The sequence below is a fragment of the Panthera onca genome, chromosome E2, assembly GCF_046562875.1.
Source record: "Panthera onca isolate mPanOnc1 chromosome E2, mPanOnc1 haplotype 2, whole genome shotgun sequence".
Taxonomy (NCBI): Eukaryota; Metazoa; Chordata; class Mammalia; order Carnivora; family Felidae; genus Panthera; species Panthera onca.
This window is the reverse complement of record NC_138353.1, coordinates 7,445,616-7,457,142: the sequence shown is the minus strand read 5'-3', so window position 1 is coordinate 7,457,142 and position 11,527 is coordinate 7,445,616. Positions and strand designations below refer to the sequence as shown.

The following is an 11,527-nucleotide window of genomic DNA, read 5'->3' as shown; positions in this document are numbered from 1 at the left end:
TCACCCTCCAGCTCTGGCTCAGCTGTCCCATCGTCCAGGCACATCCTCACCCCCTCCTCCAGGCTCCGACAGCCCCATCCTCCCTCCTGGGTCAGCCCTGTCCACCCCAGGCTGTGACTCTGTCTCTGATTCCCCCGTCCTGGCCCTGGCTGTTGCTCCCCCAAGGTCAGCCTTAACTCAGCCCAGCCTCCAGGACTCCCTGCTCAGAAGATGGGAGCAGCTCAGCCAGCAGAGGGACCAGCTGGAACAGAGGCCCACAGAGCCTGTCCTGTCCTGGGGAGAGAAGGGGAAGTGTGGCTGGGGTTAAGTAAGAGTGAGGCAGAGATCCGAGCACAGAAGAGACCGTTACCAAATCTGTCCCTTCCCTTTTCCTCCGTCTTCAGATCAGCCCTCTCCTACAGGCCCGCCACTGGCCACTGTGCGGACTTTGCCCAGCGTGGGCCAGACCAGCCTGCTGGGAGCACTTTTCTTGTATGAACACATCTGTCTTCTCAAAAACCCCATGTACTGGTTTGCTAGGGTTATCACAGCACAGTACCACCAAGAAGCTTTAGGGAAGGGTTGACCACCAGGAGCTTCTTACTAAAGGCAGGACTCAGAATGACCACTGAGGAATGGACAGGACCAGGCATTTGACATGCAAGATGGCCACACCCGCATCTGCCGAAAATGCCCACCTCTGTCCTCCTGTGGGATTCTCCCCCAGACAAAGTATTGACTGTGATCCTTCCATGGGACTCCTGAGGAAACTGAGGCTTGGAGGCTAGGAGGGCCAGGCACACCTGGGCATTCTCCCTCACCATCATGCTGTGCTATCATCTTGCAGCAAATGCCCAATTCCCAGGCATGGCCTGGTGCATGCAACCCCAGGGAAGCCTGGGGCAGGCAGCTATGAGCTGATTAAGAAACTCAAGATCCCCCTCGGAGTCCTGGTCCCATCCACTCTGGCCATTCAGACCTGGGAACTCACCTCCTAGCTACACAGAGCAATGGGGTTTCCTACAAACCCCTGCCTGTGTTCTTACCAGCTCACGCTCTACCAACAGGAGCTCGCGTGGCCTGGAGTGTCTCTGTCTTTTTGGGTGTTAGGGAAGTTTTCAAGACCAGACACAAAGTCTGACACTCTCCCCTTTGACTCCACTCCCCTGAAAGGAGATGGTGATGATGCAGTTGTCATGTTCATTCATTCATTAATCATCTTCTCCCTCACCTGGGGTGTGTGTGTGGGGGGGGGGGGGGACCTGTCCCCGTCTTTCTTGCCTCAAGCTTCCCCTGTGCAGAGTGGTTAAACCCCTTCCTGAGCCCCACAACTGGCAGGACTGACCCTCTGGGCTTCTAGAAGTGTCATTGGCCGGGTAGTGCCTGCCCTCCTGGTGGGGACAGAGGGGCAGGAGGGACAGGCCACGGACAGGGACCGGGGTGGGGGGCAGTGGATTGCTGGAACCCCATCTGGAAAGTAGGAGTGGTTAATCTTTAAGGGTCACGCCACCTCCGAGAGCATGCTGGAGACAAGTTCCTCTTCTATGGGCAGTCACTTTTCAGACATCAGCCCTGGGCTTCCTATCGGGGCTTCCTCCCCATCCTGTAACACCAAGGCACCACAACTCTTACCCCACAGATGCCACCATTGCTGCTGCTGCTGCTGCTGCTGCTGCTATGTGCAGGTGAGTGGGCCAAGGCGAGAGGACGGGGCCGGAGGCGAGAGGACCGGGCGGGCAGGGGCTGACACTGACCCTTGATTCCCCACAGGGTCCCAGTCTCAGGATCCCAGATTTCACCTGCAAGTGCAGACACCCATAATGGTGCAGGAGGGTCTATGTGCATTCGTGCCCTGCAGTTTCTTTTACCCCCCAGTCCAATACACTGAGGAGGACCCAACTCACGGCTACTGGTTCCGGGAAGGGACCAATACAGTACAGGGTGCTCCAGTGGCCACAAACAACCCCAATCGTGAAGTGCAGCAGGAGACCCAAGGCCGTTTCCACCTCCCTGAAGACCTCAGGGACTACAACTGCTCCCTGGACATCAGAGACGCACAGAAAAGGGACTCGGGGACATACTTCTTTAGGGTGGAGAGAGGGTCTTATGTGAAATACAGTTACATAGGGAAGAGATATCATTTCAAGAACTACCGGCTCTTCCTGCATGTGACAAGTAAGGAGTGGGGTCAAAGAGAGGACATCCATGGGTCCTGAGGGCCCCAGGGCAGGTCCGGGAGGGGACCCCCTGATTTCCATCCTGGCTGGGAGGAAACGGCTGGCCTAATATAGAGGCTGCTTCTGGGGGCTCACTCAGGGCCTGGGTCTCTGTCTCTCTTTCTCCCTCAGCTCTCACACGGACACCTGACATCCACATCCAGGGGCCCCTAGAATCTGGCCAGCCCATGAACATTACCTGTAGCGTGCCCTGGGCCTGTAAGAGGGGGACACCCCCGATCTTCTCTTGGATCGGGGATGCCCTCACTTCCCTGGACCATGGGGCACACTTCTCCTCGGTGCTCACCCTCACCCCGGGGCCCCAGGACCATGGCACCAACCTCACCTGCCAAGTGACCTTCCCTGGAGCTAACGTTAGCACAGAGAGGACCATCCAGCTCAACGTGTCCTGTGAGTGCCAGGCCAGGACACCAGGGTCCCTGAGGACAGTGGGTGCTGGGGGTGGGGGAGGCAGGGTCTAGAATTCTGGGGAGGAAGGAAAGGAAACTCGCAACTCCACCCTTTTCCTATTTCTGTAGTTTCTGGGAGAATAGGGCCAACCCTCATCTTCCTGTCTCTGAAAACAATTATGTCTATCTGTCCAGATGCGCCCCAGAACCTGACCATCAGTGTTTTCCCAAGAGAAGGCACAGGTAGGACGCAACCTCTTCTCTCAGGCTTTGGCGGAAGGGGCGTCTGTCTCCACCCCTCAGAGCAGAGCTGGGGTTTTAGAACCCAGGTGGGAGAAAGGCTCAGGCCAGGTGTGGGGTAGCGGAGGTGGGACAGCCCCCCCCCACTGGATCCTCAGCTTACAAACTGGCTTCCTCCCACTTCTGACCCTGTTCCCAAGGGGTTTTGCACAACCTCCATGCCTGATGGGTGTGCCGCTCCCTGGTGCGAGGGCTGTGTCCTCCTCCCAAATCTCGCCCTGTTCCCTTAGGATCTGGACCCTGCCTATTCCTGCAGTTTCCTTCAACATTCACATGATATTCTTTAAAATAGTAAGCGTAAAGTGTGTTGGTCTGCTCAGGCAGCCAGAACAAAATACCACAGACTGAGGGACTTCAGCATCAGACATTTATTCCTCACATTTCTGGAGACTGGCAAATATAAGGTCAAGCTTCCAAGGTTCCAGCCAATATGGTTCCAGGGGAGAGCTCACTCCGGGTGAGAGGGGTTGCTTTTCGGCCGTGTTTTCTCTAGCGCACCTGAGAGAAAGACTGCTTTCTGGGGCACCCGGGTGGTTCAGTCGGTTGGGTGTCCGACTTCGGCTCAGGTCATGATCTTGCAGTCGTGGGTTCAAGTCCTACATCAGGATCTGTGCTGACAGCTCAGAGCCCGGAGCCTGCTTCAGATTCTATGTCTTCCTCTCTCTCTCTCTCTCTCTCTCTCTCTGCCCTTTCCCTGCTCATTCTCTCTCTCTCCCTTTCTCTCTCAGAAATAAATAAACATTAAAAAATTATAAAAAAAAAAAAAAGCAAGAAAGAAAGCTGTCTGGTGTCTCTTCTTATAAGAGCACTAACCCCATCCGGAGTGCCCTACTCTCATGACCTCATCTAACCCTATCACCTCCCAAAAGCCCATCCAAAGGGCTCCAAATACCACTGTATTGGGGGTTAGGGCTTGGACATTGAGCTTGAAGGGAACCCATTCCAGTCCCTAGCAAAACTGAATAAGAATAAAATACTGTTCAGCACCTGTGTATCTCCCCTCTTGGTTATCTTTCTAAATGTAATCTACGCATCTCCATTTAAAAGCACACACATACATACACATCATATTGTATACGCTGCTCTACGTCTTTATTATTTTTTTAAGGTTTTTATTCAAATTCCAGTTAGTTAACGTATAGCGTAATATTAGTTTCAAGTGTATGAAATAGTGATTCAACACTTGCATACATCGCCTGGTGCTCACAAGTGCCCTCCTTAATCCCCATCACCTATTTCCCCATTGCCCACCTCCTCCCCTCCAGTAACCATCAGTTTGTTCTCTATAGTTAAGAATCTGTTTCTTGGTTTGTCTTTCTCTCTCTTTTTTTCCCCTTAGCTCGTTTGTTTTGCTTCTGAAATTCCACATATGAGTGAAATCACATGGTATTTGTCTTTCTCAAACTGACTTATTTCACTTGGCTATTATTTTTTATAGACTTTTCACCATGGCATAATTTTAGGTTTATATAGTACACAGAGTTTCCATAAAGCCCTCACCTAGCTTTGCTTGTTGTTAAAAGTCTTACATCGCCATGATGCATTTGTCCCAAGTGACGTTAGTCCATGACTGTCTATGAGTAATAGGAAACCTTCTTCATGCTTACTGACGACTCCATGGTCTTCTAATTCGAAGTATATTACAATGTAAAGTACTTCATTAGTCCCCATTGGTGGAAAGCCACGGTGTTTCCAGACTTTTGATAAGACACATAATACTGCAACAAATAACTCGTACAAACATTCCCCATATGTGTACATGTGTCTATAAGATAATTGTCTCAAGAAGAAAAGTCCCAGATCAAAGGGTGTGTTTGTAATTTCTACAGAGACTGCCAAATCATGTGGTATGGAAGTTGTTCTGTTTATAATCCCAAACTGCTGAACATTGTCATTTCATCCTTGCTGATATCTTAGGTGAACTCACTGCCATTTTAACTTGAATGATCATTTTGTAAACAACGTTGTGTATGTTTCGTTACATTTAAGAATCATTTGTATTTCTTTGTGGACTTTTTCTTAGTGATTTGAAGAAGCTCTTTTTATATGAAGGAAATCAGTTGTATGTTAGTTGAAAGGATTTATTTGTAGCCTAATAATGGCCTCTTTGACTTAGCATGTGGTGACTTTGTTAGGCAAAAACATGTGTTTTTTTTTTCTTTTGAGGGGAAGTGTTGCATTCATTGGTTTCCTGGAGTTGGCTTTCACTGGTAGGCGGGAGCTAATTGTGTCCATGCTTCCTCAACTCTGGGTTCAGTGACATCTAGTTGGGTGCTAGAAATTGGCCGGGAGGGATGTATTTAAGGAAATTGGCAAATGGAAATTACTAAGGAAATTGGCAAATGTCACAAGTCAGGGTTGGTTTTTTTTTTTTTCCCTCCCCTCCTCCCTCCCCAATGAGCTGGTTGTTAACCATTTACCAGTAATGTTGTGTGTACCAATATTTCCTTTCAAACCTCTGTCTTTCTGTCATCTAATATTACTTTTTTAACCTCCAGAAGCCTCGTATGTAAACACTCCCAAGCATACACATTCACTCAAGCCTTACAGGACTATTTGATTTTCCCTGACGTGCAGGGCCTTCTCACGCCCCAGCCGTAGCTGCATTTTCTGTGTCTGCCTCCCTCAATTGCTCTTCCTTACCAGCATCATCCTCCAGCCAGCTCCCAGCCCCTCTCCTGCTCTGCTGTAGGCTCTCCTCCTCAAGGAAGCCCTCCCTTCCCTGACAGTGTCACTGAACTCCCATCCTCAGGGCTCCCTCCGCACAACGGACCCCTGTCACAAAACACATCACAGTGATTTGGGGGAATCTCGCTCACAAGACTGTGAACTCTCAGACCCGGCTAAATGAGACGGGTCTTTGTGAACTTAGTGAAAGACAGAACGGCCAGGTTCTTAGAGGCAAATCTGGGATCTGCGTTGGCACAGATGGCTGAGGTAGGTGGGTGAGAAACAAGGCAATTCAGATGAATACAAGAGGGATTCTTAGAAAGGCTGTAGTGCCCATTCCCAGCTCTGTCCCCTTGGGCTGACCCCAAACGTAAGAGCCCATCATGCTGTGGAAGAGAAGAAACAGACTTAAATGATGTGAGGAAAAGAAAGAGACAGAGAGAGACACATACAGAGACGGAGACAGAATACCCCTGGTGAGGGCCGGGGCTTAACTTGTTCTCTGTCTTGTCAGCACCTGAGGCTCTGGGCAACGGTTCATCTCTCCCAGTCCAGGAGGGCCAGTCCCTACACCTGGTCTGTGACCACAACAGTAACCCTCCTGCCAACTTGAGCTGGACCCGGGGCAGCCTGACCCTGAAGCCCTCACAACCCTCAAATCCCGGGGTCCTGCAACTGCCCCGGGTGGAACTGGGGGACCATGGGATATACGTCTGCCGAGCTCAGCACCTGCTGGGCTCCTTGGAAGCATCCCTGAGCCTCCTTGTGAAGAGTGAGTTGCAGCACACCTGGGAAGGATGCCTGGGTCCTGGGAGGTGGGGCTCCTCTGATCCCTCTCTTGTCGTCCTGCAGAACCCCCGAAGCTGTTTGGTCCCTCCTGCTCCTGGGAGGGTGAGGGGTTGCACTGCACCTGCTCTGCTCAATCCCAGCTGCCCCCCTCTCTGCACTGGCGGCTGGGGGAGGGGCTGCTGGAAGGGAACCACAGCAATGCCTCCTTGACGGTCACCTCCAGCTCCGAGGGGCCCTGGGCAAACAGCAACCTGAGCTTCATGGAGCCGCTGGGCTCCAGCCTCAGACTCAGCTGCGAGGCCAGGAATGTGCATGGGGAACAGAGCGCCACCATCCTGCTGTTGCCAGGTCAGGGGGCTGTGTTGGGGTGAGGGGAGGGTGATGCCTGGAGGAAGGAGGTGCACGAGGCAGGATCAAGCAGAGAAGTGCTTCTGACTCTGGGCCAAGGGGTGCCAGAGGTCCAAGTCACTGGAAGGTTGGTGGGGGAGGGGCTGGGGGAATAGGTGGCTGGGATCCCGTAGAGGGACAGGGGGACAGAGGAGCCAGTCCTGGATAGAAGTGGGCACAACCCGGGGTCATGGATTCCAGAAGGCTGGAGGCTTAGGTGCCTACTTCTACTTCATGGTGCTGGAGTTCACCCCGGGTGCCTCTTACCTGCAGGGAGACCAGGGCCCAGGACAGGTGTGCTTCAGGGGGCGATCGGGGGAGCTGGTGTCACGGCCCTGCTTGCTCTGTGTCTCTGCCTCATCATCTTCTTTGTGTGAGTGGTGACCCCGGTTTGGGCGAGGGCCTCATGAGTTTGGGTCAGGGAGGGGACTCAGAAAAACCTCCCAGACTCAAAGCCCAGAGCTGGAGGAGCGCAGTGGGTTGAAGCTGCATCAGGAATTCAGCCTCCTGACCCCTGGGCCAGTAGTCTGTTCCCCATATGGGGTGGGTGGTTGCCGTCTGCAAGGAGGGAAGATGTGTTCTCATTGTGGTCCCTGCAGCCAGACAGTTCCGGGGTCCCAGCAGTGAGCCAGCCAGGCTGAAAGGCCCTGATCTCTCTCCTCAGAGTGAAGACCTACAGGCAGAAATCAACCAGGAAAGCAGTGCACAGGAATGACGTCCCCACATTGAATACAGTCTCCCAGGTGAGTGGCATGGGCATCTTTCTATCCGGTGTCCTGGGCTGGGGCATGAGGTGGCTCACTCAGCATGCCAAAAGATGAGTCCCTCCCTGACCACCCCTCCCCCCACCAAATTTGGTCCTCTCTTGGGATTTCTGGCTGCTCTCATCTCAAAGACTGGAGAGACACCTTTTCCTCTCCCCTCTCCTCCATTTAGACCCTTCCCTGCCGAGCCCCCACTGTCTCCCTCTTGGGGCACTGGCCTCACTCTCCACAACTCCACCTCTCCTCCCAAGCTTTAGGCAAGAAATTCCCAAACAGCTGTCACCCCTGTACCTGCGCCCCCCCCCCCCACTGTCTAGATCAGCACAGTCCAACAAAAATATAATGTGAACCATGTGCGTAGCTTAAAAGTTACTAATGGCCACATTTAAAAGGTAGAGAGGGGCACCTGGATGGCTCAGTCGTTCAAGCATCTGACTTTGGCTCAGGCCACGATCTCACAGTTCCTGCATTTGAGTCCCATGTCGGGCTCTGTGCTGACAGCTCAGAGCCTGGATCCTGTTCAGATTCTGTCTCCCTCTCCCTCTGACCCTCCCTCCTCGTGCTCTGTTTTTCTCTCTCTCTCTCTCTCTCTCTCTCTCTCTCTCTCTCAAAAATAAATAAACACTAAAAAATTTTAAATAGAGAGGAGCATGAGATCTATTTTAATATGTTTATTTAACCCAGTATATTCAAAATATTACTTCACCATCACATCATCAATAATCAATGTATAGGTTATTAATGAGATAGTTTGCACTCTTCTTTCTTCTTCTTCTTCTTTTTCTTCTTCTTCTTCTTCTTCTTCTTCTTCTTCTTCTTCTTCTTCTAATTCTTCTTCTCCTTCCTTTGGTACCAAGTCTTTGAAATCCAAGGTTTATTTCACACTCATGGCACACCTCCATGAGGAATCGCCATGATTCACGTACTCAGTAGCCACATGTGGCTAGGAGTGACAGTATTTTACACATATTTTACACAATTTCCTTGGGCTGGTGTTCTGTGATCTGTCCCATGCCCTCAAAAGGAGCTCTCTATCCCCAGGCAGGACTCATTCTCTGTGACTTTGTGCGTTTGCATGCATGATTTCCTGTGTCCCTCCCCATTTGTACCAGCCAGACCCCTAATCGCCTTTCACACTCCAGTCTCAATATTCCCCTGCCTTATGCAGGGAAACTCATCATGCCTCCCTGTAATAACCGCAGGCCTGTCCCCAGCACCCTGTGAGCCTCTGGGTGGGGGCGGGAGGTGAGGCAGAGCTCCTACACGCCTCAGTGATTCTCACCCACACCCTTAGCACCCTTCTTCTGCCCACCAAATCACAATGTGCAATTAGATAATTTGCGTGTGTGTGTGAGAGAGACAATGTGATACTGTCTCCTTGCCCTCATAGGCAAGGTCCTCTCTTGGGATTGTCTGTCTGAGGTCAGATAGGCTGTCTGAGGTCAGAGATGGTGTGTCCTAAAGAGTTTCTTGACCTTGCACACTCTGTCTATAAAATGGAATGACAACAGTTATATATATCATCCATAGGGGAGTGGTGGGGGGATTTGCAAGGAATCAATGCCATTATGATGAAAATTTGTTAAAGCTACAAATGAATGAGTGAGTGAGTGAGTGAGTGAGTGAATGAATGCTCAGGAAATGGGCATGAAGTGGATAAATGGTTAAGTGTTCCCCAAGCCCCTACTTCCCTTCTCCAGACCCAAAGGCCAGCTCAAATGCCTTTCTTTCCTCCCACTCAGGATCACAGCCAGTCAGACAGCCGGTCAGACCCCCTTTCCCCAGTCGCAGTTGCCTTCCCCTCAGAGAAAGAGGGGAAGCTCCACTACGCTTCCCTCACATTCCACGGGCTGAGGCCACACAACTTTCAGGACCGGGAGACCACCGAGTATGCAGAGATCAAGACCCAGAAATGACGACCCCACCCACGGCCCCCCTCAGGAGCCCAGACAGGGCATCTCTGAGGAAATGCGTGTCAGGCACTGATGTTTTTTATTTTTATTTTAAAATTTTTTTAATGTTTATTTATTTATTGAGAGACAGAGAGAGAGAGAGAGCACAGATGAGTGGGGGAAGGGAATAGAGAGAGGGAGACACAGAATCTGAATCAGGTTCCAGGGTCTGAGCTGTCAGCACAGAGCCCGACGCGGGGCTCGAACCCATGAACCACCAGATCATGACCAGAGCCAAAGTCAAATGCTCAACCGATTGAGCCACCCAGGTGCCCCTAAATTTTTTTAATGTTTAATAATTTTGAAGGAGAGAGAGAGACAGAGCGTGAGCAGCGGAGGGGCAGAGAGAGAGGGAGACACAGAATCCAAAGCAGGGTCCAGGTTCTGAGCTGTCAGCACAGAGCCCGACATGGGGCTTGAACCAACAAACAGTGAGATCATGATCTGAGCTGAAGTTAGATTTTAACTGACAGAGCCACCCAGGCGCCTTATAAATCTCTTTCTGCATGTAACTAACAGGAGAAGATATTTCCCAATACATGTATCTAACGAAGGATCCATCCACAGTATAAAAAGAATATATAGGGATCTTCCAAAAGTCAGTAAGAAAAAAAGCAGACAACTCAATAAAAAGGAAAGAAAGTCAAAGGGCCAATTAGCAGATAGAAAGGTGTTTAACTTCACTAGCTGCCAAGGAAATGCAAATAAAGCCCCCAATGCTGTGCCACAACACGACCACATTGGCTAAAATAATAACAATATCAAGAATATCAAGTGTTGGAGACATTACATTAAGGGAAATAAACCACCATCAAAAGACAAATACTGCATGCTTCCAGTTATACAAAGTATCTAAAGTAATCAAATTCTTAGAAATTTGGGGAACCCCCAGGGAGGGGGAAATAGGAAGCTGCTATGTAATAGGTAGAGTTTTAGTTCTGCAAGATGAAGATTTTCTAGAGATCAATGATGTGCATGCAGCTAGCACACTTACAAATGTTTAAGAGTGGGGCGCCTGGGTGGCTCAGACGGTTAAGTGTCTGACTTTTGATTTCAGCTCAGGTCATGACCTCACAGATGTGGGATGGGGCCCCAGCTCCTAGCTGAGCATGGAGCCTGCTTAACATTCTCTCCCTCTCTCCGTCTCTCTCTCTCTCTCTCTGCCCCTCCCCCTCTTGCATGTGGGTGCTTTCTCTCTCTCTCTCTCTCTAAAAAAATGTTGAAGATGGTAGACATTTGTGTTGTTTTGTTTTGGTTTGGTTTTTTACCACAATACAAATAAGTGATGTACATAGTGGTTACCAAAGAGCTGAGAGGTTGGGAGAGCGGGTGGACAGTTAGTATTTAATAGGCACAGAATTTCACTTTAAAAAGTTCTAGGGATGGGTGGTGGGGATGGTTGCACAATGTGAATGTACTTAATGCCACTCATTGTACCTTTAAAACAGTATACTTTACCACAATAAACATTTTTTTTCCCTTGGGGCACCTGGCTGGCTCAGTTGGAAGAACATGCGGCTCTTGATCCCGGGATCGTGAGTTTAGAGCTCTACGTTGGGTGTAGAGATTACTAAATAAATAAATAAACTTAAAAATTTTTTTTTTCTTGAAGAATACCAAGTGTGCTTCAGCAGCACATATACTAAAATTGAGAAGATCCACAGAAGATTATTAGCATGGCCCCTGGACAAGAATAGCAAGTGTCGGTGAGGATGTGGAGAGGGTTACTGAAACTCTCATATATCGCTGGGCCAGGGTGGGGAGTGAGAATTGGTACAACCATTTGGAAAAATGTTTGTCACTCTCTACTAACACTGAGCACAGGAGCCAGCAACTTCACTGTAACGTGTGTATCCGACAGAGGGGCTCACAAACATTTCACCAAATGCGTGTGAGAAAGTTCATGGCAGCTGTGGTTGTAACGGCTGAAAAATGGAACCTGTCCAAATGCCCACCAGCACTAAGACAGGTAGATAGTTGACAGAGTATCCATGCAGTGGAAGAGGGGAACGAGCAACCCATACAACAAGGGAGTATCTTAGAAATATAATGTGGAGTGG

The 11,527-nt window shown here is 50.2% G+C and overlaps 1 protein-coding gene and 1 non-coding gene across 4 annotated transcripts; both read left to right on the top strand.

Moving 5' to 3' along the window:
- Nucleotides 1-1,567: 1,567 nt before the first annotated feature.
- On the top strand, nucleotides 1,568-10,953 carry LOC132690887 (sialic acid-binding Ig-like lectin 5). 3 transcript variants are annotated; one of them, XM_060651853.3, is made up of 9 exons: nucleotides 1,568-1,658; nucleotides 1,750-2,154; nucleotides 2,328-2,606; nucleotides 2,801-2,848; nucleotides 6,090-6,347; nucleotides 6,428-6,712; nucleotides 7,025-7,124; nucleotides 7,416-7,494; nucleotides 9,258-10,953. In XM_060651853.3, the coding sequence occupies exons 1-9, from the start codon at nucleotides 1,619-1,621 to the stop codon at nucleotides 9,429-9,431; spliced, it is 1,668 nt and encodes a 555-aa protein (XP_060507836.3). In that variant the 5' UTR covers nucleotides 1,568-1,618; the 3' UTR covers nucleotides 9,432-10,953. The 3 variants fall into 3 exon arrangements, with proteins under 3 accessions (XP_060507836.3, XP_060507834.3, XP_060507839.3); XM_060651851.3 differs by having other exon boundaries at nucleotides 1,619-1,664; XM_060651856.3 differs by lacking the exon at nucleotides 2,328-2,606 and having other exon boundaries at nucleotides 1,619-1,664.
- A 136-nt stretch (nucleotides 10,954-11,089) lies between these two features.
- On the top strand, nucleotides 11,090-11,196 carry LOC132691418 (U6 spliceosomal RNA). Its single transcript, XR_009615766.1, has one exon. It is a non-coding gene; the product is annotated as a U6 spliceosomal RNA (small nuclear RNA).
- The last annotated feature ends 331 nt before the right edge of the window (nucleotides 11,197-11,527 follow it).

Excerpts from the sequence above, each read along its gene's own strand:
- LOC132690887 (XM_060651851.3), top strand. The coding sequence starts at position 1,619 with ATGCCACCATTGCTGCTGCTGCTGCTGCTGCTGCTGCTATGTGCAG. Across the intron at positions 6,348-6,427 it reads CCTGAGCCTCCTTGTGAAGA|AACCCCCGAAGCTGTTTGGT; the intron begins GTGAGTTGCAGC and ends GTCGTCCTGCAG. Across the intron at positions 6,713-7,024 it reads CACCATCCTGCTGTTGCCAG|GGAGACCAGGGCCCAGGACA; the intron begins GTCAGGGGGCTG and ends TCTTACCTGCAG.